The sequence below is a fragment of the Gasterosteus aculeatus genome, chromosome 5 (assembly GCF_964276395.1).
Source record: "Gasterosteus aculeatus chromosome 5, fGasAcu3.hap1.1, whole genome shotgun sequence".
NCBI lineage: Eukaryota > Metazoa > Chordata > Actinopteri > Perciformes > Gasterosteidae > Gasterosteus > Gasterosteus aculeatus.
In genome coordinates, this window is record NC_135692.1 from 7,213,850 (window position 1) to 7,240,959 (window position 27,110).

General features: G+C 48.0%; 2 protein-coding genes across 4 annotated transcripts in view; one reads left to right on the forward strand and one right to left on the reverse strand.

Moving 5' to 3' along the window:
* Positions 1-100: 100 nt before the first annotated feature.
* cpped1 (calcineurin-like phosphoesterase domain containing 1) lies at positions 101-24,332 on the reverse strand. Of its 3 annotated transcripts, none has more exons than XM_040175979.2 (6): positions 24,055-24,332; positions 21,620-21,838; positions 12,379-12,551; positions 11,979-12,101; positions 11,774-11,906; positions 101-2,051 (listed from the first exon to the last, which is right to left on the reverse strand). In XM_040175979.2, the coding sequence occupies exons 1-6, from the start codon at positions 24,116-24,118 to the stop codon at positions 1,825-1,827; spliced, it is 939 nt and encodes a 312-aa protein (XP_040031913.2). In that variant the 5' UTR covers positions 24,119-24,332; the 3' UTR covers positions 101-1,824. The 3 variants fall into 3 exon arrangements, with proteins under 3 accessions (XP_040031913.2, XP_040031914.2, XP_077958990.1); XM_040175980.2 differs by having other exon boundaries at positions 23,910-24,265; XM_078102864.1 differs by lacking the exon at positions 24,055-24,332 and adding an exon at positions 22,318-23,968.
* A 945-nt stretch (positions 24,333-25,277) lies between these two features.
* Positions 25,278-27,110, forward strand: part of shisa9a (shisa family member 9a) — a 41,757-nt gene continuing 39,924 nt past the window's right edge. The window contains exons 1-2 of the mRNA XM_040175978.2: positions 25,278-26,232; positions 26,922-27,028. Coding sequence (XP_040031912.2) covers positions 25,718-26,232; positions 26,922-27,028 — 622 coding nt within the window. The 5' untranslated portion in view covers positions 25,278-25,717. The remainder of the gene's footprint in view (positions 26,233-26,921; positions 27,029-27,110) is intronic.

Genomic DNA, 27,110 nt, shown 5'->3' on the forward strand with positions numbered 1-27,110 from the left:
ATCTTATACAAGTCCAGCATTTGAAGCCTCTGGCAGGTCTCCCTGTAATCTAATGCCAAGAACAGCGAACACAGTATGAAAAACCCGTCAACACCCTGCAATCGTTTGATAAAATGTATATTTATTATACAAAAATACAACAAATCAGGTCACAATCAAGTTGTCCACCATGGTGATTCATTACAATTGGACGAGGGAACGAGCCAAAGTGTGTGATGTTCCCCGATTCCCCGTCCGTGCTCAAAACAAACTCAGCTCGGGAGAAGAGATGGAGAGCAGCGTGCTTGAGCTCCTTGCGGATATAAAAATAGATAAGGACATAAGGCTCCTTCTCAGACAGGAAATGAAGGAGATGGACTGAGTCGTCTTTCACACATCATGCTCATTATCCATCCCTCTCAGACGCCCTCCAGCGCACGCTGACTCTTTGGAGGAGAGACGGGATCCGTCAGTGTGCGATGAGGTCATCGATGGCGTTGCTGATGGTAAATCACCCGCAGTAACCTGCCCAGCACGGACGCACACGCAGCTGGGTAATAAGTACCCTTTCTCTCATGCGCTCACACACACAGATGTGTTGCCATGACGGCACTCTTACGGTCTGAGTCGGTGTGTGTGTGTGTGTGTGTGTGTGTGTGTGTGTGTGTGTGTGTGTGTGTGTAGACGAAGCGTAATTGAATAGAGTCATTTAGAGCTCACAGACAAAGTCGTTTTGTTACACAAATGTCCATTTTAAAAGACCATTTCAAAGCGGCGAGCTACTAAGTAAGCCCGCGGCTGGTGGGCCGCACACGCTGAGAGGTCGTTTCAGCCATGACTAAACGGGCCGGAAGCGCCGCGCTCCTCCTCCCATTAATCACGTCAGTATCACTGGGTATTAGCAGGCTGACACCAGGTCCTACAACAACACGAGCCCGGCCTCCTTCATGGTATTTACCCAGTTCACAGCAGCCATTCTGAACACATTAGATGGGTTTAGTCCGCCATCATGGATATGGGTAAGAATAAAGTCTGCTGTCCAACAAAGGATCAAGTAAGAGATTTTCCGTACATGAAATCTATAAAGGTTTACTTAATGTTAAACTTAATGTTTTACAAGCGCTGGCTTTGACTCCCACACATGAAATCAGGGTATTTAGTAGCGCTTCCTCGGATACCAGCCCCCCGTGAGTGTCCTCACTCACGTATTAGTGACGTGGCAAAAGACGGGGTGGACGTTATTCTTAAAATAGCAGAAAAGTCTGAATTAAAGAATTGAATTAAAATGCATAAAGAACAACCTCTCAAACCAGCGTATACTGAAATACTAATAATAGCTTTATTCCGGCTTGACAGAAAATAGTGAGAAAAGTCTTCTCAGTTACCATCTCTCTCCTGCAAAGGCTTTAAACAGACAGATCAGGCTGATCAGAGGTCAGCTCAACGACGCACCACATGAAGACGTCAACACACACATATTGCATAGGATACGAGGCATCAGACAAGAGACGACAAGGAACACAGTAAAACGGCTGAATCGTGAAAGAGGAGAACACTCAGTGCACACCAGTCGGATAGATGGATGGATTTGTTCCTTCTCTACACTGATGCATCTTAGTCATTTCCTTCACTTCCCATTGGACCACTTCAATAACACTGGTGAGATCAGAGGCGTAAGGATTACATTAGAGCTAATCATACATCTACTAGGAATGAAGGAGTACTTGTAATATCTCAATCAGATCTGCCGACACGAACGCGCCACTCTCCAAAAAACCTTGACTACGAGGAATGAAACAAACAAAAAACAAACAGTTTACAAACTGCCCCCCTCTTTTCCCGCCTTCATCCCTGCAGAAGCTCCCGCAGGTCGTCGGCCACGCCCTCGTCCCTCAGCTGCTCCAGGCTGTGGTAGCGGTGGACGACGGCGTCGGCGGTCACCACCACCACCCTGAGGCCGTGGGTGTCCTCGCCCAGCTGGCACCCGATGGCCGAGCTCACGACCATGTCCAGGCCGTCGTGGCAGCCGCCGGCGTTTCGGTGATAGTGGCCGGAGAACACGGCTTTCACCCCTGCGGGGCAACGAGACAGGTGTCAGATGCGGAAGACAAGGCGGCTTAAATTTGTTGTTTTTTAGCGGCCTGTTTTTTTCGTCTCCGTCATCGTCGCCGCACGAAACCTGGACGTTACAATGAATAAGCATTCTGAGTCTGAAGGAGATGAGGAAGGAAAGCAAGGAAGAGCAAAAGGTATCTGGAGGACATGAACACAGGCGTGGATGACAGGAACAACGGGAGGAAGAAATATAGGGGTGAAGACAAAGTAAAGTCGGAAATGAGGAAAAGTGGGAGGGAAATAAGAGATGAGGGCGAGGAAGGAATAAGGAAAGAACATGAAGGACATGAAGTGGAGCGTATACTCTGGAGCCCTCCACTCGTAGCATACTGTGAAAACCTTTGGGATCTGTCCTGAAGGGAGCGACGTTTTTCCATTTATTTCCAATTACGCACGACGTCGTCACCAGGACGGTTCGCCTCGGCCCCGCGGCACCGAAGCGCCGTCACTACAGACGAATTGACTGACTTGTTTTTGCTGTGTGAAGGTACCACTTGTATGAACCAATTTGAATTTCTAGCAGGTTGGTAATTTGTGGCCAATTTTCCCTTTGAACAAGCAGTAAACATGTTCTTGGATGAGCTATTACAGTTTTCTATGCTTTAAGACTAGAATAGATGAATGTGAGATGGACATAATAAAGGTTATAGTTGGTATTCAGCTAAAGTAAAATAACAAAATACATGCGTGTGTGCTGCCTACGTGGGAGCTTGCGCGCTCCAATGTGCATGAATGTGTAGGTGATGGGTCTTCAGCACAGAATATGAGCCACTCTATTTTAACAGCAAGTGTTTCTGAAGATGGAAGTCCTGCTGCTCGCTGCCTCGTCTCGAGAGAAAGTCATGAAAAGCTGGCAACAAAGGAGGATAAATTGCAGTCTGTGCACAAGAAAGACGTCGTCCTGTCCCAGAAATGTACGCCACAAAGAAGAGGAATATCCCTCTGAAACAACCCAAAGTACACGCCGCTGATACCGACTTGATGTCGACACAGTGAAATAGCCCCCAGTTATCAGGTCCGCCGCTCTGCATAATCAAACAGCACCGGAATACAAATGTGACCTAAATGTGTATTAATATTCAGTGCTATGAGAGGACAGCGGCTGCACACGCCGGACCATTAAATAATGAATCCTTCAATGATGGAAATTGATGGTTTAGGCCGGCATGCGTGCATTTCTGGGCGTAATTCATTTACAATCAAACCCGGGGGGGGCGGGCACGCTGTGGGAACCCCCCCTGCAGCTGTACCATCACGGGCGCGTTTCACTAGTGGCTTTGTGTGCGTGCGTGTGAGGCCAGGAATGCGAGCCTTTCATGTAACCTTGCCGCTGCTGCAGGGGACCGAATAACTTTCCTAGCTCAACATTGTCTAGTCAACAATATGTTCCCTTGATGTTATTTCTAGATGTAGGGCCACAAATGGCCCCTGGCAGAAAGCATGTGCTCATTGTACTGTATGACTCTATTAGACCCTCCACGGTGGGCCACACTGGGTCGTGTTGTTTTATCCGTCCCACTCTCGTCTCATTCAAACCCTGCGAGTTGGAGGGGACCCGGTGACTGAAGCGACGGCGCTGATGGTGGAAATGTTGGACTTGCTGCGCTTTGACATCTTCATCACCTCGGAGAGCGATGAGGTGGTGGGAGGAAGACTGTAAATCAGCAATAGCAGAGAAACATCAGACAGGAAACAATCCTGCATTATTAATAATGACAACTAACTTGGAAAAGAAAAAGCTGAAATGTGTTTTTGCTTTCTTAACCTCCTCTCAGACTCGCAGAGACGCCGACGGTTAGTCACGCTGTGTGGGAGCGTGTATGTGCGCATATGTGTACATGTGCGAACGCGTACGAGTTCTGTCGCCACACGAGACCACCACGCAGCACCAGGGAGCCCCCCCCCCCGTATGCGTGTGACACGTTTGTGAGCCATCCGTGTAGGGGGTGCGTTTGTTTCTTATAGCCTTCGATAGGAAGAAATAAGTCAGAAAATGTGCAGCACTTTCAGAACATTCACAGATGGAGGGCCGCTCGACATGAATTAAGTATTTGGGGAACAAACTGCGTTTGAAGAGCGATGGCAGCCTGATATCCGGTTGCTAATTATGAAGCTACGAGCAGCTGGCTACGACAAATTGTGGTAGTCACACTAAATATACGTTTTTTTAGTACATTTTGCTCCGGTTTAAACTCCCTGATTAGGAGCTACGCGAGTGAGATGCATTGTAATGTTCCTCCTTAACCGATTAGAAGTTCATTGATACAAAACGTGTTTATTGGCCGGCTGTCCTGGTCGGTGGACTTCGTTAGCTTTGGACAGAGGCAGCTTCATGCTAAGCTTAGCTTAGCTTCATATTAGCAGTATATCAATCTTCCGATCCGACTCTCCACAAGCATTTCCCAAAGTGTTGGACTGGTGCTGTTTCAATTAAACTGCTGCAAAAAAGGCATTTTTACACTATAAAGTAACATCCATCTATAAAAAAAATCCACAAAAAAGGTATAGTTTAAAACATCGGTCAGCAAGGATTACCTTTTTATTATTTTCTACAACCCTTCTATTTGAATACAGCATTAGCAGATGCCTGCCTGGTTTTCTGCACAGACGCACAAAGGTCCTGTCAGCTCGGCACCGCCAAGCTCTGCTTCCTTTGCTTCCTGAAGCACAGCCGACGACTGAAGTGGACTCAACCACCGAGCGATTGTATGTGGAGGGAATGAACGGGCTCTTACCGAGCGAAACCGATTTCATAGAAACAATTTAGCAGAAGGCCAGAGATAACGCGCTGACCTGAATTCATTAGAGCGCGTCCCTTTCCACAGCGCCGTCATTACGCGGGCTTTGGGAGTCAGGCCACTCCACCTGGGCTATTGTCTGTTTTAATGAAAATGAAAAAGGTGGCCCGTTTGGAGAAAGAAAAACCGTTTCAATCTCCAGAATATTTTCTGCATGAATAAAAGATAAACACATGAGAAAAAGAGAATAGAATAAAGCAGCTGAAAAAGGCACTTTGCAAAGCCGACAGAAGATGAAGCTGACCTCTGAAGTCCTCTGCCAGAAAATAACTGTGGAAAGCTTTTTTTTTTTTTTTTAAGCGAGGGGATGAGTCAATAAGATTCAGTAAGATTGCCTGCACCAAACAAAAAACATACACAAAATAAATAATAATACGCCCCAAAAAACAATTTGAAACCCCCAAGTACTCCAGCATTGGTCCTAAGACTTGACATAATATATTTACTATTGGTTCGTTGCCATTGATCCCTGTCAGTGATGAGGGATGAACGAAGCTGCCGACTGCATTGGTGCGTTAAGGAGGTCGCACACCAACACGTTTAGTTCTCCCTCGCCCCACATGACATCTGCCTCTCACCTGAGCACAGCGTGGCTTACATGCACAGTCCAGCCCTGATAGCACAACATCTATTTTGCTTTTTGCATGCCTTTGTTCTACTTTGTTGTTATTTATCTTTTTCTGGGTATGTAGTTAAGAGCCAAGGAAATAACGGACTCAAGTTCCCGGTATGTCTACGTACACCTGGCTGAAAAAAGTGGATTCTGATTTTACATCACAATCCATCCGACAGTCGTTGAGCTGCAAACCATCGCTGCCTGCGTGACAACCAGCGCCCACAGCGCCCATTTCACTCCGCCTCACTCCCATCGAAGTAGCACTCCTTATTATCCAAAGTGGAGCCGCGGCTCTGGCCATTACCCACCCAAACCCGTCGAGCAGTATGGAGAATGGAACATATAACCGTGCACAGGGTGAGTGTCGGGTCTCGGTCTCTACGGGAATCCCATTTACTCGTCTGCCTTGGAACAGTCGTCCTCCTTTGTGATAAAGATTCCCATCTGGGGACTGGCCTTTTGCTGTGACAGGCGGTGGTGGGAGGTGGGGGTAGGGAGGGCGGGGGGGCCGAGGGGGCGCTCCGAAAATACCCACAGTAAGCAGTCAAGAGTGATGAAAAAATATTGAATGCTAACGGAGGAAAATTACCCAGTGTCAAATTGAATCCTGGCAGGAGTTGCAAAATAAAAAAGTGCAGAGAAAGGAAGCGATTGGCCTCTCCGATGTCGCTGTCCTTTATGTTCTCGGGCTGCAGCCGTTGGAGTCACGCTGCCCCTGATTGCTGGATGTGTCTGAATATCCCGAAACACCTGTTCGATTCAAATGCTAATACCGCCCGCGGAAATTACAGGAATAAAAAACAAGGAGTAAAGAAACGTCGGTACCCATCAAACCATGTTTGATGTTTGTGCTCCCTCCAGCGACGTGCCCTCTCCTCCCCTCCCCCCCGTCTTTCATCTCCTGGTCACTGATTTGGCAGGCCACGAGATTGGATTTGCCAGCTAAGTTCCTATCTCTGCCGCTAAACCTCTGCCTATCAGGGATTACCTCCAGAAGAAGCCGTTCCCCCTCAACCCCCCGCCTCCCCCTCGCGCTCGATGCAGTTCAGAATAAAGCTGTCATCGGCACTTCGGCGGGAGCGCGCTGCGCGGCGTGCACGCGCTCCCGCCGAAGTGCGGGTCTTGGAAATAATTCATCACCAAATGGGGCCTGTAGATAATTTGCATGACAGAGAGATACAAAATGATGCAGCGCGGCGAGGCGCCTCTGCAGCCCCGTAAATCACTCTCAGCCATCAGTCAAAATGCAGCATCTCCTTCCCGCGTCCTCCAGTTAGACACACGCGCACCCACGCGCCCAATTACAAAGGGAGCAGGGGAATGAAAGGAGCCCGCATGTAATATATCCCGCTGAGAGCGCACATGCCTCTTGGCCATTTGGTACCAACGTGGTACCTAATCGCCCCGTATTCTCCCAGCGAAAGGCCTTGTGATTCCGTCACAAGAACGACAGCAGTGAGGGGAACAATGGAACTGAGCCCCGTGGGGGCCGACCCGGGGACGGGGAGTTTCAAGTTTGTCTTTAACTGCAAAATTTGACAGCATTAGCATATTAAGTGAACTATTACAGTGCTGTAAGAGCAGCAGCTCCACTCAAAAAGGAGGCAGGTCAACCACGTCTCGGCCCGGCTCATCACAGAAGGACATGCGAGGGGGGGGGGGGGGGGGTGCGACGGAGGAGATCTTTGAGGGAGTTTTAGAAGTTGTATCAACTGAAACTTACAAGACAGCATTTAAAGACTGAACTATTGTACCTTTCAAACAGTAGGTGCTTCAAATTCTTTTAAGGGTCCATGTGAAGCCCCACTACGAGACAAAGCACAGCTCTTTTGAGCAAACGTGCCCTTTTAGATCAGAATCACAACACAAAATGTTTAACAATGATGTAAAAAGTAAGGGGAGGAAAACAAAAGACTTGACTACATACAGATGTTTATACAGCTGCTGGGCTATTTGAATAGACACAGAATTAAATCATGTCATTGGTACATCATCATCATAATATTTCTGCAATCACAGTGTTATGGGGAAGTTTAAAAACGTCAGATATTAAAGTGCGCTTGATGAACGGCGTAATGTGGCATAGTTCATTGTGCCAAGCAGGGTGTAAAACTGTTTGCTAAACAGAACTTTATGACTGGCACCAATATTTTATTAGCAAGCATTGAATATAGCTTATAGGAAGTGATCATTCATAATTCTCGCAGTTTCCTGAAGGCAACGTGGTGGAGGCGGGTCCACAGCACTCTTCTCATGCTGTCACTCACGCCCCTTTTAGACAATACCACGCCCCCTATTTCAGATCACGGACATAAGACCGAAACCGGAAAAGTCAGCCAAGAGTTGGAAGAGAATATATCAATCTGAAAATATAGAATCTCCAAGTGAAAACCGCCGCCCCTCCTACACTTATTTTTAGTCTGAATATAGGTCAAATATTTAAAATTTCAAGAATAAAACTTTTCAAAACTATGGATTTGACACCATAATATTAACTTATTTTTGCCTATTTTTGCATTTGTTTGTTTAGTCAAATGTAATTAATTTGCATTGAGTCAACCTGGAAAAACCTGCAAATATTTCCCTTTTAAAAGCTCCTAAAAGATATTGTGATATTCAAACTGATGGGAGCTAATGAATCAAAAGCAAAAAATACAATATAAAACTCCGATAAGGGTCTTTCTGCTGCATAGTAAGTACACAAACCGATGCAATGGGAGATTTGCATCACATCCTGATGACTTTCAACTTGCGGAGGTGGAGAAAAGCGCCGCAATCAAGCAGAAACAAGGCATATGAACATAAAGCGCCGAGGATCGCTCCGTGGGTGTCGTCCACTGCAGCAGTCGGCATGGAGAGGTGATGGATGAGCTCAGAGAGACGTTAACCGTGTGTGGAGAAAAAGAGAAAGACAAAAGGCAGAGAATAGTAAGCGAAAGCCTTATTCAGCCTCATCATTAAAACAATGGGGTTAAAGGCTTAACCGTGGCCTCTTATCAAGTCCCCAGTGGCTGAGAAATGTGCCTTCACTTTTGAACAGAGTAGGACCCTTGCTGATAAAGACAACCAGCGGCAAGAGAGAGAGAGAGAGAAAGAGAGAGAGAGGCTTATCTTTGCCGCTAATTAGCTGCTGTATGTACAAATCTACAGCCGCTAGCAGTGTTGGGAATTCCAAAGAGTTTCTCAGCTGCAATCGTGGGTTTTTTATACACAGCGTTCGCGGGCAGATGGACGTTTGTATCTGTGTGTGTGCGCTCGTTTGGCCTTGTTTGTATGTATGCTGAAAGAATCCTGAATGGAGAATATCCACCTCGGAGGAGGAGAGTAATGTGATTACAGTACTCCACCTATGAGGAGAGGATGGGCAGAGAGCACTTTTGGGATTTCAGCTTCTCTACTCGACTCTCGGAAAGCAGTGAGTCAACCTTCTCTCAAGGAGATCCTGGCTGTGCGTAAATCAGTGTCTCCCTAAATTCAACATCTGCAACGAGCAGGCGAACGGCGCGACGCACTCGTGCGGTGAAAAGTTGCCATAGGTAGGAGCAAGGAGAGCGTTATTTACAGCGATTACGGATACGACAGTGACGAGGTAGCACAGACGTATCCACGATAAGAGCAGAGAACATCTTCCGGGCTGTTTGTACTGCTTCTCATTATAGTTTTGAAAGCGACCAATAATGACTGAAGTTATCTGAGGGTTTAAGCCCCTTTGCTTATAAAATGAGCTTAGTTTCCCCTATAAAGATGATAAATGAACGCTACATGTGCACAAAATCAACCACATCACTGTCAGATCACAAAGCGGAGTAATTGCTTGTGCAATTAAGAAAGGGAAAGCTTCTTACTTTAGTTTCCCTGGGGGGGTCATCGAGCTGAGATGAACTGGAATGCAGTCAGGAGTTCCCCGGGTGGGTCCGCTCGCTCTCGTGAGCCACAGGGAGACTAATTGGTGTCGCACCTTTTCCGTGAGCGGAAACCAAGATAACATAAAGATACTCACTGTGTGTTAGGCTTTAAAAATAAAGACGGGGAAAGTGCACCGATGCAGAGAAATAAACATAATTAGCCAAACAAACAAGGATTACGGAGGGATGAAATGGAAATATACCTTAGGCAGGACAAGGGGGGGGGGGACTATATTCTCTGTTTCCTTCACACTGTTCGTCCCCGGAGTCGTGAGGGGCTGCCTGCAGGAAGCAGCCACAACAAACCCCATAAATGCTGAGCCAGACCCTCAGCTGCTGGACGTCAACGGACAGAAACTCAGCGGCGGCCGGGGAACACAACACAACCCACTAATGACGATTGATAGTAGAAGAAGAATGAAGAAAGCTGTCCAATTACACACATTTGCTCTTGCCGGCGTGCTGTTTTTGCTTTTGCTCCAACAAGAACGGACTAAAAAAAAAAAAAGTTAAATGCCTGAGAGAAGAGCACTGTTCAAGTATCGCAAAGAGCTTTTCAGCGTTTCTTTAAGGGTCCTTGAAACCAAATTATTTTCTACTCAATAACGTAATCCTTCAGCTGTTGATACCCCTGCATTTGTCTTCCAAGGATATTATGTAAGAGCCAGCAGGACACACATGGAGTCTTATCCCTTTCAGCGGCTTACTTAATGAAAGTCTAAGTGGAACAATGACTTCAAGAGCCATCCACAAAGTTCTAATTTGTTTTACATAAGGTTGTTTACACTCCTGGTAACGTTTGGATTTGTAAGATGCTTTGAGGTGCGTCGGGATCGAGAGAGCGAGAGAGGGCCGCGCTGGTCACTGACCTGTTAAGTCAGCACGTCACAGATGTGACGGCAGCAGTGCAGCGTGTGTGCTGTCCATTTATAGGACTATAAACGCCACGATTCTTTGAGACGCAGGGCGAGTACCTTCGCCTCGCTTCCACACTTTCTGATTAAAGCCAAAGGAAATTGGCTCCAAATTGTCCTCGGAGATCCACGAAGTGACCAAGGCTGAAAAATCCCTGATTGCTTCCTGCCTAACATCTGGTCCGAATGTGCAGCAGCAGCTCCATCCTGAGCACACCCATGATTACAGCCTAGCATGCCTCCATCACTACAGAGAAGATTCACAGCTCAGGCGTTACAGGGACTCCTCGGAGGATAAGGAGAGAGCAGAAGGAGCCTGAAAGAGAAATGAGTGCGGAGCAGAAAGAACAAAGAGACAAAGGCTGCATAATTCAGAAACTACTGGTTGGGTTCTTGTGGTCATGCCTCCACGTTTTTTCTTTTACAATTAGCTCCCTAATCAAGAGCTACTTACGTGACAAAGCTGGGCCCCGTTTCAAAACGTCTCATTGTTATTCTCGCAATCTCATCTCCCATGATCTTAAATCCCTACAAACACGCCCAAGTGAAGGATAACGTCACAGTGGCAGTGAAACTCTCCGTTCCCAGCGACGGAGCCCATCGTCCCGTACGCGATGAGCGGAAACGCGACACGACGCACTGAATCGCATAGCGCATATTGTACTCGTTGTACACATGTGCCTGGCAAACACGAGGCAGTAACGAAGTGTACGCTGCAAAACAGCAGCGACGTCCGCCATCGATTATCAACAGCCATGTCCAGCAGGACACGTGGGAACTGCAATGTGGGTGTAGGAGTAAACGCGCTGTGCGCCCTTTGTATCTTCAATCGATTGTAACGGGAGAACAACGTGGTGACACACACGCCGGAATAATGGCTGGAACATGAAATTAATACCAAGACAGTCACCTTAACGCATGACCAGGTAGCCTGACACAGTGCAATGTGTGTGTGTGTGTGTGTTCTTGAAGACGCATCGTCCTTGTGATTCTCCCGGCCAGACACCCTTGTATCAGACTCTTATAAGCCGATAACAATGGATTTGATTAGGAAATGATTATTCTCATAGCTAGCCAGTGCATTAATTCATTAAATTACCCCTGAGGTGTGTGTGTGTGTGTGTGCGTGTGCGCCAGGAGCTCCTCCCGAGACGCTAATAACACATGAATCCTCTCCAAGGTATTAAAAACTAAAATTGAAGACCACTTCACAGAGACTTAAATCCATCAATACAGAAAAAAACTACAAATGCTGCATAAACAATACGACGTCTTTTTGGTGACTTCTAACTCAAAAAATGTGAAAGGGGAATTGATACGCACAAATCTGGATGGACAGGACCGAGTAGTTAGAGTATGTTGCACACGGATTTACTGCGAGCGGGACTGCATCGAAACTGCAGCAGATGGAATAAAAAAGGGGGGAAAGGAGACCTGCTGTCCTACCGGCCTTCTTGAACCGAGCCAGCAGGTTTTGGCGGGCGGCCTTGCGCAGGTTGAAGTAGTCGTCCTCCTCATCGGGGCTCTTCAGGTACAGAGGGATGTGCTGGAACACCAGGACGTGTTTGGGTCTGGGCTCCTGAGCAGAGACACGTGTGAGCGGATTGGGTTCAGAGGAAGACATTGTCCTCCGTCAGTGATGCCAGTCTACCGTTGAGGCGGCTCTGCTCAGCTGCTCCTCCAGCCACGTCTCCTGGGCGTCCTTCAGCTGAGGGCAGGCCGAGGCGTCGTAGAACAACTGGGAGTTCAGCACCAGGCAGAGGACTCCACCCACCTGAGACGAGAGGACACGTATCCTACAGCTCATTCATTTCTCACACAACGATGACCAACAACATGAATCATGTCATTTAAAAGATGCACGAGCTTCTCATGACGTCATCGGCAAAATGAGCACGCGAGCAGCGCCTTTCAGTGAGGGAGGGATCACGGCCTAAAATAGGTTTACAAGTGGGTGGAGCTAAGCAAAGAAGACGCCGGCGTATGTGCACACTAAAATCCTGCCAGCGTAAACCGTGATGTCCAATTCTGATTTCTAATTCTCTGCTCACCCAGAAGCTGAAGTAGTCGTTGCCCCACGCGCTACAGTACTGCTCCACTGTCCTGGGGGTGGGGGTGTTGCCCAGGTCGTGGTTCCCGCTGACAAACACCAGCGGGATGGAGGGATCCGTCCTCTTCAAGGCCTCCTTCAGGTCTCGCTCCTGACCTTCTCTGAACGGAGTGTCTGGAAGGGAAGAGGGGGAGAGAGGGAGAGGGGGGGGGAAGAGAAAATGAGCGAGAGAGAAAGAGAAAGAAATTGATCCGAACGTTCGACGGCAGCAGTCGGATTGCGAGCTGGAAGGGAGAGACGTGTGGGAGTCGCCTGAAGGGAGGGGGATTATTCAGATGATAACGATGACAGGCCGGAGAATGATCGATAGTCTGTACAGCAAGATTTCATATCACCATGGTTACTGGCGTGACAAGAAGTCTTCTGCTGGAAAAACTCGAGTCCCCGAGCAAACCCAACTTGCAGAGTTTCTCTGAATCTGACTCTGCAGAGTCAGATTCACGATTTCAAGGTGCATGTGTCAATCGGTTAGTTTACCGTAGCGCTCCGCTAAAAGACAAAGCTAAACCCCAGCACAGGTAGAAGACAGAGAAAGGGTGAGAGTCCAGGCTATTTATAATTTATAATGAATATCAAAACAAAACTATCAGCCATTCATCTTGAGTCTTGCCTTCGCCTCTCTCTTCTCAGGTCCCATTACTTTATATTCATCTGAGTCATTATTTTACTGGCCCACTTCAGAAGCAAACGTTTCCTCGGATGTCTGGATAGGGATCATTACACAAGAGTCTTTCCCAACAGAACAATGCATTCTCTCGCTCTGCCATGAACACAAGAGTTTAAAACGTGTCGGTATAGAGCGGAAGTGGTGAATTCCTCCTTGCATTTCAAGATCAACGGGTTAGTCACATAAAATGTTCATAGTTCACTTCCAGCAAGCCTCTTGGTCAATATGTACTACTGGCAAATTAAATATGTGAGGGATCAGGGCTGCAATATGCAGAGATGTTTTACTTTTACTGCGGAATGCAGTCAAATTCTCAAAATAAAACAGAAACTATCGTACCCATATATATATATATATTATATATATATATATGGGTATATACATGGGTATATATTATATATATATATATATATATTATATATTTATTTACACGATGCACATGTGCACACATTTTTTAATGCTTTAGCTGCTTAGAGATAAAGTGGTCAGAAGGATGGTTTCCAGCATGTGGTGCCGTTTAATAAGAACTAAGGTGGTTTGGTCTCCGGGGGAGTCTGACAGACTCTCGATGTCTCGAGTCTCGATGAAAACAATGAGGCGACGTGGAGTCATTATTCCACAACCACAATATCACGATGATATTCAGGACAAACAAAAGGAAAAGGCAAATGAAACTGGAAGGGAAAGGAGGGGCCGCGGATGTGGTCAATTGGATCTCAACTGATTCCTATTTATTTATTTACAAGAGCAATGTCTTGCTTTTATTTTGAAGGTCGGCTTCTCAGAGTACTCAACAAGCTTGGATGACTTCCAGAAGGGACCTTGTCACCTGCTCCGGTGGAGCTTGTTGGTGGCTAAAAACAGAAAAATGTTACATGCTTGACACCATCCGAGTGTGAAGTTGCGTGATCCAGTGAGGGGGAAGGAGGGTTGGGCCCAACGACACCGTGTAGACAGTTTTAACTTTTGTTTTTTTGGATTCTCCAATGCGCCGCCCGCTATCCACGAATCCTCCTTCAGAGCTGCGCCGCATAAACCATCAATGTGTATTTAAGGCGCCGCGCTTTGGATTGATGTGTTCACGGGTATGACATCATGTCAGTTTCAAATTTGTAGGTTGTTTAGTTAAAAAAAGTATTCGGTTCATCCTAGGTTCATGATGTATTTGAAAAACAAACCTTTTATGCACAGGTTTTCTTGCCCTGGTTTCCTCTTCCAGAATAAGCGCCACATGTACTGAGCACGGGATACGGAACGCTCTCTCTCTCCGGAGCTCTGACTGAAGAGGCTCCTGATTTAATCGCCAAACCTCGACGAGAGACTTTGGCGAGTCCTCGATGATACATTTCGTACACATAAAGAACTGTTTTTTGAAGATGTGAATTTGTGACTGGAGCACGTGCAGACTCAAAACGGTAAGAAAGCCTAAATTACAGGACTTCAGGTCCAGTTTGGGTGAAAAATAAAAATAGAATGGGACAAAAATCCTCCACATCCACCAAATGATTAGATTTTCATTGTTTGAAAGAGCAGAGATTTCCCCCCACCAATGTGTGTGTTTGAGAAAGCACATTTTTAACACGCATACACTCGCATACTCCCATGACAAGTGACAGACGTAGTTGTGTGAAGGGGGCGGGAGGGAGTGTCTCCTCATCTCTGTGCAGCCGGCCAATCACTTCTAACGGAGGAGACCAGTGTCTGAAGAATGTCTCCCTTTGAGGACTTGGGAGGACATGGCTGTGGAGGCAGATGTCTGAACTACCCTTTTTACATTGTTGCCAAGGGCAACCTGATCTCTGATGGGCAGTCAAAAACGGGTGGTGGGAGGACCACCCTGATAGTTACCACAGTGGTCTTTCAACGACACAACGATGTGCATCTTTATGTCGTAGCAAGTGAATTGTAAACTTTTCTCCCCATGACTCCATTAGAAAGCCATTACTGCAGGAGCTTCTGGGCGATCCCATTAGATAATCACACGGAGGACCTCCCCGATCACCCACCGACCTCCAGAAGAACATTTCAAAAAGATTATCCTTGAAACAAATTCCAACTCTCCTCTACTTCGGAATCCCATGGAGAGACAATTAAACAGGTTTCCGCGGTTACGGAGAAGTCCCAAGGTCACCTCCACTTTATGAGGTTGACTCGCAGATGCACATGCAGATGCGCACACACATGCTTGAGCGGTTTTCTCCCGCTGTATCATGCGTAATATCCCCCCTGAAAACCCCAGAGACGAAGCTTGGATCCTTTGTAGTGCTCATTAGGAGGGTGTTAAGTCCAGCATGTTTCCCTAATCTAATCAGCTCTCCATCTCCCCCCCCCCCATCCTCCTCTTTATCCTCTTCATTTGTCAGCTTTGAAAATAAGTGAATGAGGAGATTGAAGGAAGTCCTTGAGATGATAAGGCATCTCTTGGGAGTTGTCTGGGTTTTTGGAGAGGAGACGGGGAATTGGAATGAGGTCACACAGGATGGACATCTATGGAAGCAAACGCCAGCCAGCAGTTCTACAGGAATCCCTGTATACTAGTCATTGTTCAAGTCCAAGCTGAGGCAGCTACGGTTGTTAAGAACGCTTTATCATTTGCTGCATGACGTGCGGTCTACTGAGATCACGTAGCTGGACCGAATTCCAAGCATGCACTGTGTCATTACTCCTTTATCTGTTAGCGTGCACTATCAGTGCTGATGAACTGTGTGGTGCAAGAGCACTAGAAACAGATTGTTGCATGAAGTATGGCAAGAACGGGACGTATGAAACAAATCCTTTAATGTAAATAGCTGTATTTCAGCACTAAAACTGGATATATATTCACTCACTGTAACAGGAAACTATTGGGGATATTATCATGCATGCAACAATAAATAGAGTTAAGGGTACCACATTACTGTATGATTTACACTGAGACTCAAACTACAGAGGTCATATAATCTACTGTAACAGAACACATCCCTCTAGCCTCTTAAACCCACTTTTTATTTAAAGTCCAATTTTACTGTGTGTTTGAGGCTTGAGGGATGGGATGGTACCTCGCTGCCCGCTGTCGTGCAGTGCAAATACAAGCCTTCAAGTCCACCAGGGTTCGTTTTTTCAGTCTGCCACGTTAGACGGAATTCACGTCCCAAGACTAAATGAATGCGTGTGCGGTGTCAGACTTGCCAATGAAGGATGTGGAAACAAGGTACGAGGCACGAGACCGCAGCTGTTTGCTGAGGAGAGCACACAGACGGCAGCAGAGGAGCGATAGGGAGCGAAATCCGTGGGAACAGAAATACAGTTGCCAATTTCCTGTCGCCGACAGGCAGCAGTGTTGACAATGCCGGTTGACAGCCAGCTTCCCCTGGCCGCCACCCTCTCATTCTGTACTGTAAATAAACAGTTTAAGGGGAAATGTCAGCCGGGAGACGGAAGTAGCGGCTCTGGCTCTAATATCTCGTCCCTTCCTCCCTGCTGATGCCGCGGCCCGGTTGCCAGGCGAGTGACGGACGTGGCGAGTAATGAGGATGGCACGCGCCACCTGTCGCGTTGGGAGGTTGACAGTAACAAGGCCCGACGCCGCGGCACTTAAAGGGTCCCCGGGGACTCGCCGCTTAAAATCCCCTCCCTCGCGCTCCTCGCCGCCGTGCGCGGGAAACAGATCTCACCCGCCACCTATGAAATGGGGCTTAATAAGAGGGGGGAGGATGGCGGCGCGGGAGGAACGGATGGCAGCCATGTTGTGGCCTAAACGGTGCAGCCAGTGGAGATGATGAGGACACTCGAACGCCAACGGCAGAGCTCTCAGATGATAGCGGGAGGCCGCATGAGTGTTGAGCTAAAATTGGCTGTAGTTATGACCCCCCCCAAAAAAAGAGGAGCGGGAGGCGAGAGTCGCCCTGTGACTAAGCAGAGCTAGCGAGAGGACAATTTACAGAGGACATGGTGCAACCCCATACCGCAAAATGTTCTTGCGAAAGACGTCTCCGAATCAGAATCGAGTCATGTTTTTTTCCCCCAACACCAGCCAATCAAACACATAAACGGACGCTGAAGTGAGGAGGTGGAAGGGGGGGAGAAATAGAGAGAGTCCGCTGACTTCTCTTCTCTCTTTGTGCCCATTCATCAAGGTCAGGCGGCCAGGCAGGCCCCTCACCCTGCTCCCCAATTGCCGTGCCAAGGTTGTTTGCATCAGCTGGCAGCTTCTGGTCCTTTTTAGCTGCAAAAAAAAAATGAACCGTGCTGTGGGTCCCGCCCGCCCGCCCGCCCCCTCCTATCCTGTTATTAAGTCAGACAGCTGGACACGGAGGAACACGCAGACGGCGCTGTAGTCACTTCATTACTTTGAATGAAAGCTTCCGCTTGCCACCAATGCCTGCCAAGCGGCACAGCGAACGCATTCTGCTGACAAATCCAGGCCATTGTCCCGAGCCCAACACACGGCTTCATTCACAGGTGGAATCATTTGGCTCGATGTCGACAGCTCGCCATTCGCCATCGCGTCTCAGAGACGGCGGCAGACCGAGGGGCAGCACAATCGAGCGCAGCGTGTCCATTCCTAACAAGGCGGGAAAGTGAGCAGCGGCATCGTGTTTTGCTTTACGCGCCCGCGTCAGTGAGGACACTCTCAATCTGTTTGTCTGGCTGGACGGCGGAAGCATCCGGTGAATCGATGGAGGGAAAACAGCGGCGCACTCGCTCTCACCAATTATTCACAAATGATTGAATCTAGGTGCTGTGTGGGGACCATTATGCCGCGCTGACACAAGAGGTCGGTCATTGACGAGGAAGACTTCCCAAAGCTAAAGTTCTTCGCGCGGTCCATTAATTAGACCAGGACTCTCTCAGAACCTCGACTTCTGTCGATATCTGAGAGTCTCCGGCACGAGGAGCTTTGACTGTTGCAGTCAAAACTTTATTTTCACGCTTTCCATAAAGCCAGATGCGTAAATAGGAATTGGGTAGAAGAAAAACAACACACGTCTGCGGTACGCATCCTTTCTGACAAGTGTTTTGGTCCAGTGCCCTCTGCTCCTCCCAGAGGTGCCGACATGCATTCGTTCTGCGTGCCGTCACAAAAACAAACCAAAAAAAAGCCTCAGCGACCAGCTGCACCGGGGTCACAAATAAACGATTCTGCCCGGGGCGAAAAATAAATAAATAATAATGACAGCCTCCTCGCACAATGAGAGTCAGATTACACCGGTTGCCTATGCGACAGAGAAAAGGTGACAGGCTGTGACATTTGAATGGTTTCAGTCAGAAACATTCTTGTCACACTCTGCCATTATGACAAATCCATTTAGCATTTACATAATAGCTCCTTTCAGAGCAGCTTTCCCGCCTAATCGGAGAGTCATCTCGCGTCAGGCAGGTGAACCACCAATACACCTCAGATAGCAGTCTAAAACGGAATGATATTCCACCTCGCAAAGGCCACTAGTGAGCGGGAGCCCTCAGCAACGGCGGCGGTTGGTCGGCCGTGCGCTCTTCAGCTCGCGGTGCACCAGTGAGTGTCGGTTTAGTGGATTTATAGCTCCGTGTTCCTGCGATGGAACAGCGTGTCTGGAGGACAGCGATACGGAGACGCGGCGCATCGTGTGGAACTCCCATTAGAGCCATGTCCACGTTGGCGCAGGAGTGGTTTTGCACTGCCCTGTTTCCAAGGTAACCCAGAGGAGACACTCTAAACAATGACCTCATCGAGAGTCTTGAAGGCCGCCGTGGTTCTCTGACACGCCCGTCAGCCGCCGGACCGCCTCCTGCCGTCGCTCCACAACTGGAGGGAATTTAGTTGATTGCAATTTGCCAGCAGATCCAACCAACTGTTCCTTTAATGTCTGTGCCTTGATCTACATCATGGATTCAAATTCTCCAGATAAAGTTTCACTTCCCTTTATGTTCACAGCAGACCGACTGATCAAAGCTCACGGTTGTATTAAAACTCTGTGTTGTGTGTACGATAGCAGGACGCGGCCTCATTATCTGAGTAAGAACAACTCTTATGTTCACATGCACACGCACACGCACACGCACACACACACACACACACACACACACAGCTAGAAAAGTCAGCAGGTGTGAGAGAGAAAATAAAAAGATATGACATTGGTTTGAAGGCTGATGGAATCAATCACTTTAAAGGGTTCGGCTGGTGGTTGTTGATCATTCCGAACGGTGCTCTCAACCACCCTTTGATCTGTCAGTTTTGGGGCGCTGAATCTGTCAACGCGCCGCTTTTTGGAAGCGCTGAACACAAAGGAGGCATAAATCAAGTCGGTCGGTGAGACGGCGTGACGTCCCAGCTCGCCTCCCTGAATGGTTTGCGCGCTCTCTTGTGATTCGGGAGAGTCCTTTGGCACACACTTTGAGACCAGCGTGGAAGCCAGCACGACGCACCAGATGCTGTGCGATGGCGCCCGTGGGACCGCTGCTGTGTCATGTGGTCGCACTAAAAAAGGCGAGCAGAGTTTAAACTCCGTCAGCGTCCGTGGGTCGCATTGTGTCTCCCGACGTTTGGCGGGTAATTGGTGGCTACAGTGGCTGATGCCTGTAGCTTGTCGCTTCTTCACACCACTCAGCATACATTCATAGCTCAGAGTAATGCGGGGCGGTACACCGCTAACATCTCCTTACGGTATTCATTTCTCATAGGTGTGGGCAAATACCCCTACCACGGTATTTAGAAAGATTCATTGACCCCGCCGCCGCTCGCTGGCCACCTTGCTCGTAACTGTCCGGCCAGTTAGCTTGTTAGCTGGTGAGCGTGCTAGCCTGTTGTGGCTGCTAGGATTGCCATGTACTTGTCTTATGTGTCTTGAGATTGAGTCGTGCTTATAACAACAAGGTAACACGCTAACATGTTAACCAGTGTTAAGTTTGGCAGGTTTTTTTTATTTAGTCTTAGTCTTCAGACGAAAAATGCTTATTAGTTTTAGTCACATTTAGTCATTTTAATCCTTCTTAGTTTTAGTCTAGGTTTCGTCGACGAAAACTAGACTAAAATGTAATTGTTTTAGTCTAGTTTTAGTCACATTTAATAGCCATATTAAACTCCTTTTCTTCCCTTCTCAGGCCCAGGGACCCCCTGTGTTGTGTCTATAACTGCATAATAGTGTAGCTTGCAGTACTTGGTTGTCCATCAGATGTCCCTCCTAGGACAGGTCTATAGGAGGGTCGGCAAACCTTTTGACTCGCGGGCCACAATGGGTTGTAAAATTTGACGGAGGAGCCGGGCCAAGAACAAAGTGTTTGTGTGAGCTAATATAGATGACATGTGAAAAATCATTACATGAAAAGCATTTATTTGCAAGGAAGTTTAACAAATTGGCAAAGGTGTACAACTTAAGGGACCTAAACGCAACACTTTGTTGTCTTTGTCTGTTTACTTGCAATGCTTTTGACATGGCCACCGGAAACTTGATGGTCCTTTATTGTTTCCACTGTCCCAACAAAAGAGACCTTAACGTCCTACAATCGGTGCAATACATTATTTTCTTGGCTTCAGAACCTGCAATGAGTTTATTACGTTAGACGTGTTTGTGACGGAGCGTCTCATCCACCGAGGAAACGCTGCCTGCCGTCGCCAGAGAACAGAGCAGAAAGGTCCGACAGTCTTTAAACGGCTCTTCATGTTTCTGTGAAGCAGCGCGGCTTCAGCCCGCTAACAGGCAGCTAAACCGAGACAGCTGAGCTAAACTAACGAAGCCACATTCAAACTCGCATCAAGCGTACGAAAGTTAGAATAGATTTAGTCATAGTTTTTATTATTTAAGATCGTTTTCGTCACGTGTTAGTCATGGAAAAAAGGTTCGTAACGAAAAATTTTCGGCGACGAAATTAACACTTATCTTAACAAGCTAACTCGCCGGCCAGCGAGCCGTGAACAGCTGTTTGGGTAGCGGGCGGTCCTTTTCGGGCTCAATGAATTAATGTGTTGACTTGAAAAAAACATTACTTCTATATACTGGAATACCGTCAGAATCTTTCTAAATACCGTGATATGAATGTTGGCCATTCCGCACAGCCTTAGCTCTGAGAAGTTGAATGTTGAACGAAAAAAGAAAGAAAACCAATGTACTTCCAAAGAGCACGACAAAACAATCTTCACTCTTTAAAGACTCAGAAAGAGAAATAAATACAGTGAAAACTGTAGTGTTTATTAGGAATCTGCTTCTTTATGCGTAAGCACGCCCCTGCGCATTTCAATTCCTATTGGTTGTTCGCCATGCGCATGTATACATTGCGTGCAGAACCTCAAATAAACAAGGCGGTGTCTCGCGGCTGAACTAAACCTCCGTGTGAGCCTGATTATTTAACTGATAAGTAGTTGCATAGACACGACAAAAACCTCTTTATTTAGAGGAGAGATGGTAGCGAAGCCCCCTCAGGAGCTTCTTGAAAACCGCAACATTTTAGAGAAGTTTTTGAGTGAATAACATGTATTTTTAGTCAGCACTTAAAATGATGAGGGCACTTGAAAAATAAGCCGGCAGTACAACATGCATGCGTTTATGCGCTCTGCCCCCACCTGGCATGGCGTGGACCAGGTCGCCACAAAGCACTAGGAACCTGGGCCTGGGCCTCATCTGGTTGCAGGCCTCCACGGCCCGCTGGGTGAGCTCCACCTCCTCGCCCCACTCGTCCCCTCCGCCGTCGCAGTCGCCGTCCCTCCAGGCCTTCATCAGCCCCAGCTGGGGGTCGGCGGCCTGGATGAAGAAAAACGGCCCCTTCCACTCCCGCTCCGCATCTGAAGGAGAGGCAAGAACGCATTCAGCAGAGACACGAATGAGCAAACTAGATAAGACGTGCCTCTTTACAGGTAGAGCGCTTTGTGCGCACAGACCATTTCAATGGAGATTTACATTTACGTACAGAGGGAAATTAACCCCTATTTTTAAACTATTACCAAATAATCAAATCATTCTCAGTGTCAAATTTGCGATTCCCTCTTTTTCTTTCTACATCAGATTGAATTGATTGAACTGAATATCTTTGGGAAAAGCCAGACACTTAAAGACATCCCCTCAGAAACTGGAATGAACATGTACGGCCTTCTGTTAAACATGCACAGGCTCACTCCATCAGGAACCTCTGCTAAATAATTAACAAAGCTACATGTTAGAGCGAGCACGCCGGAGAACAAGTGTTTTACATAATCCCGGACTTGCGTAACAGAAGGTCCCCGCGATCCGATCCCTCTCAAATATTCATTAAAAAAGGGCTAACCGTTTCCCGGGCTCTCCGCGTACAGAAGGGAAGCAGACGCTTCGACTGGCAGACGGTAATGACACGGTTTTGACACAAAGGACACACAAGAAAACGCAGCGTCTGTGGAGTGGAGCCTCTTTGTTGCCCGCAAATGGACCTGATGCAAAGAGAAGGTGTGAAGGGTTCCCGCTCCACTCGTTTATAGTTTCCCGGAGGATGCGGGAAGCGGCGTGTGCCGCATCTGCTCTCTGATCAAACCCCATCACTCACACGGGTGGGGGGGGGGGGGCGTGGGGGGGGGGGGGGACGAGGAGCTGCTCAGCATCCTCCGTGTGTCTCCCATCCGAGGCGAGTAAAACAAAGATAACAATGAACCCCAGGTGGGGGAAAGACATTCTACCTCGTCGATTGTCGTCATTGTCTCGTCAACGCGATTACTCGCGGGCATTCCGTGTAAAACTGGCCGGGCTTCGATCTCAACTGATACCTGCGCGGCGAGGACCGAGGATGCATTTAAACAACAGCTGCTGTGACCACTGAAGCATAAAGTTAAGATTCCTTCAGTCAGCATCTACTAAGGGAAGGCAGACCAGATCCCGAAAGCTCTCGTCAGCGAGTCTTAAACTCTTGCAGGTGACCATAAAGTCACACATTTTACACGATACGAGCTTGTACACCACAGTGCGCGTGGGTCTCGATCCGTCCCCACTCACTCAGATCCTACCGGCCTTTTGTCACCGGGCGGACTCCACAGCACAGCGTCTCTCTCTCTCTCACTCTGAAGCCTGCGGTGTGAAATATTTCACAGACAAATGAAAAAACACATTTACAAAAGACACACGGACACGCAGCAGCCGCAGAGGCTCCCGCGACAGGAGATGCGAGGCAGGTTGAGCAACAACTTCAAACAGAAAATTGCTCAGATTTCTCAGGTGGCGGATTGTGCCCTCCAAAACAAAATGAATCATCATATGAGATGAAGGCACACTGGGGGGAGGCTGGCTTTTGCAGAGAATAATACGATTGTGAACATTTTAAATGTCTTCCCTGGAGTTCCTTTAACCTAACCGGTTTCCTCCTGCCGGTGCTGAAGAAAATAAACAGGCAGCAAAAGGCTGAAAGCACGTAAATGAACATGTTAGTGCGATTACTGTGGACTCCAGCGACGGACCACTTTAGTAATGACGCGGTTTTTTTACACTAATTCAATTGACTCAAATGAGGTCAGGCCCTTTAAACCAGTTTAACCGCAACTCCTTCGATAAACGTGAGGAAACGTTGACAAGTCTTCATTAGAGACCAACGCAAACGTGTCTTATTTCATCAAAAGTGTGAAATAATAACGTGAGCCCACTCTAAATACACCACCAACACCTAACGGTCGTTTTGTGTGACCGTTAACAACAAGCTACTAAACTTCTAGACAACAACAACTCCTCGTAAACAACAGCAAGGCCCACCTTTGTCGTCCTGCGCCTGATTTAATTGAACTAATTAATCCTGCCTAAACAGGCAACGGTGCTAATACGCCGTATTTTTTAGAGAAAAGCAAGAAAGAAAGCTAGCATGCTAGCCTCGCTACGGCGGACAACCGTGTCCCGGTTACCGACCCCTGCGCTACGCAGCGGCCCGCCGGCGGCTGCCGTCGCTCCGCCGTGACTGTCCCCCGCAGCGCGCGACAACCACTTGTGGAACGGCCGAGTTGGAGGCGGCGTTAGCCGGCGCGCGCCCGGCGGTGGCTAACCGGCGGGCTACCTTCGGTCAGTCCGCTGAAGGTCCGATGTTTGGCTCTGAGAAAGAGGTCCTCGCTCTTAGCCATGACATCCAAAGGTGAAAGAGCCGTCTGACCGGTTCGCTACTCGCGAGCCCGTCTGCGGGGGCCTGCGGAGGCGGACGGCGTGAGGTTGTTTGCGTGAGTGATCGGTCGCCCCGGCGGTCTCTCTACGGCTCGATCCCTCCGGTGACTAATCGGGGATCGACTACACATGCCTGCTGGCGAGTGTGTGAGCCTCCTCGCTGCAGCGGCCCCCAGTGCGGCCGCAGCGGTCTTTACACAGTAAGGAGCGTGTGTCCGCTCGAACAACATGCCCTTACGAAAACAAACATCTAGACTTTTACGCCTGGGGCATTTTGTTTTTTTTTTGCATTATAAATGCATTTCTTTTCGTCAGCAGATGTAGCAGAAACTAGACTGAACATCTAATAGTCATAATACTTTTTTTGCATTTAGTGTGACAGGTTTCGGGGAAGGACCTTGGGGTCGTTCAGCACCATGGACAGAGGTGGTCCCACTGTCGGAAGGATACTCCCATCAGTATTTTTCTCATCTTACTGGACAAACTGCTTTTCCGGTTGCTTAATTATTTTCAGCATTTGAATGAGAGTTAACTTTCGGGATTCGATTTCATCCAAAGCATACAAATAACATGGAGGTTTTTTAGCAACTTCAACTTATTTCTGCAGGAAGAAAATTATTCCCTTCAGTTCGATTTAGAAAGCCAAACATGTTTCTCTTTTGAAATATTAGTTATGGGAGAGGCGTTTTTCGCACATTTGACGTGCTCTCTCTTTTCCATCTTAAAAACGGCCTACAACCTTTCAGAAGGGATCCAGTGCGAAATGGGGCCACATCTTTGTTGAAGGGGTCTTTTTTGAAAATGTATTCCCTGATTTAGAAGCCATGTCAGGCACACTCTCAGCACATTAAGCCACTCGTGAAAACAACGGCAACCCACTATACGGAAAATAAATAAAATGGATTAAACAAGAGGGGAAAGGGGGGAAACACCTTTCCTCGACGGCAAACTTAAAGAGAGAAGCGCCTATCCTTTTATCTTAATTATATTCAACAATAAAGTATATATCTTTGTCTCTCTCCATCTGTATCTCTCTCCTCCTCTCTCTCTCTCTCTCTCTCCCTCCCTCTGTGTGTCTCTCTCCACAGTCTCACTCCCTCCCCATGTTCTCCTCCTCCTCTCCTTTTGCGCACCAGACTATCTCGCCTCCTCCATTCGCTCACTGCGCTCCCGTCCTCTGCGCGGCTCGTGTCTCCGCCTGCTCCCGTGCGTAAGAGCGCACCCGAAGGATACGCAAAGCGATGCACTCCTCAAAACGCCAAAAAAATCTGCGCCTGCAAACGCCTCAGTGAGAGACCAACAAACGCGCAGCGGAAAGCGCGCGTCGGAGCGCTGTTAGTTTACATCAAGTTCATTTCACGGAGACCGATTTTGTTCTGCCCGTTGCGCCTCTCTCTTGTGGATGATGATGTGGTAATGAAGATGTCCGTCGGCGCGGATGACGGTGCGTTGCTTTTTGGATGCGTGTTTCTGGACTTTTCAGCATATCATGACCGCGCGCCCTTTCCCCTCTCTCCAAGTCTTTTCGTGTCTGCGTGAAGTTGAACGGCGGAGGAAGCACGATGAAAGGGAAATACTTTCTGCTCGGCTTCTTGTTACTCAAACTTATGGCTCTCGTGTGCAAGGCGGACGGGGAGCCGGGACTGCTCGGCGGATTCGTCATGATCGCCACCTCCAACGGCTCCAGGGAGGAGGAAAGCTTGTCGGAGGAGACCCCGCACACGGAGGACAAGTGCCGGGGTTACTACGACGTGATGGGCCAGTGGGACCCGCCGTTTATCTGCAAGACGAGCGACTATCTGTACTGCTGCGGCACCTGTGGCTTCCGATTCTGCTGCTCCCTCAAGCACTCGCGGCTGGATCAGAGCACCTGTAAGAATTACGACACCCCGGTGTGGATGAAGACCGGACAGACGCCCTACAAAAAAATCAGCAAGATCGCCGACAGCACAAAAGACAAGACGAACTTAATTGTTTACATCATATGTGGAGTAGTGGCCATCATGGCCCTCGTGGGGATTTTCACCAAATTAGGGCTGGAGAAGGCGCACCGGCCTCAGAGAGAGAACATGACCAGGTAAACCTCTCTCTCTCTCTCTCTCTCTCTCTCTCTCTCTCTCTCTCTCTCTCTCTCTCTCTCTCTCTCTCTCTCTCAGTGCGCTTGTTTACAAAGAGACTTGCAGTAGTAGCCTACGCACGCAGAGATCCGGAGCGCGCAACGTCTCGCTCGTTTCCTTATCTGCCCATGTGCACATCACAAGTATAAGAATCAATTATGAAATAATGCATCATGCATTTAATGTCTCTCACACAGGATGTGGTTGCGTGGCAACCAAAGCATCTCAGGACATAGTCTGTATTAATTTTCATAAGTATGTGTGTGTCCATCATCCGCTGTGGTATAGAATAACATTACGTGAGCTGCCTACTCTTCCCTCGTCAAGCGGGGGCGGTTTTCTCTCACTAGAGTGAAGGCGGCATCGCGCTCCTTTGTGTGTGACTGTAGATAAGTGAAAACACTTTTCTACACTTTCACGGTGTCATTTAATACAGGCAAGAGTGTGTCATGTGCTCCAGAAACAGCACCGTTGAAACTAGACATTTCTCATTCATCACAGGGAATCACTTTTCTTTTTGTTCTAAATCACAGTTTCTTACATACAAAAAAAGATTCTGTGCAGCCGGATATATAATATTTCAATTAGCCATGTTATGTGTGTGTCCCTCACAGCCTCTGTGCCTCTCTCTCTCTCCCCTGTCCGACAGGGCTGTCGCCAGCGTGCTGCAGGGCGGGTGTCCAGGTGAGCAGTATCGCGGGGAGGAGGCCCTTGGGATGCACACGCAGCACTATGTTTCCAGGGCCACAAACCTCCGTGAGTGTTTTTGTTATTGTTTTTTGTGTGGACAGCCCTCTATTGAGTTTTGTGAACTGGTGAACATAAAGCAGCGTACAGA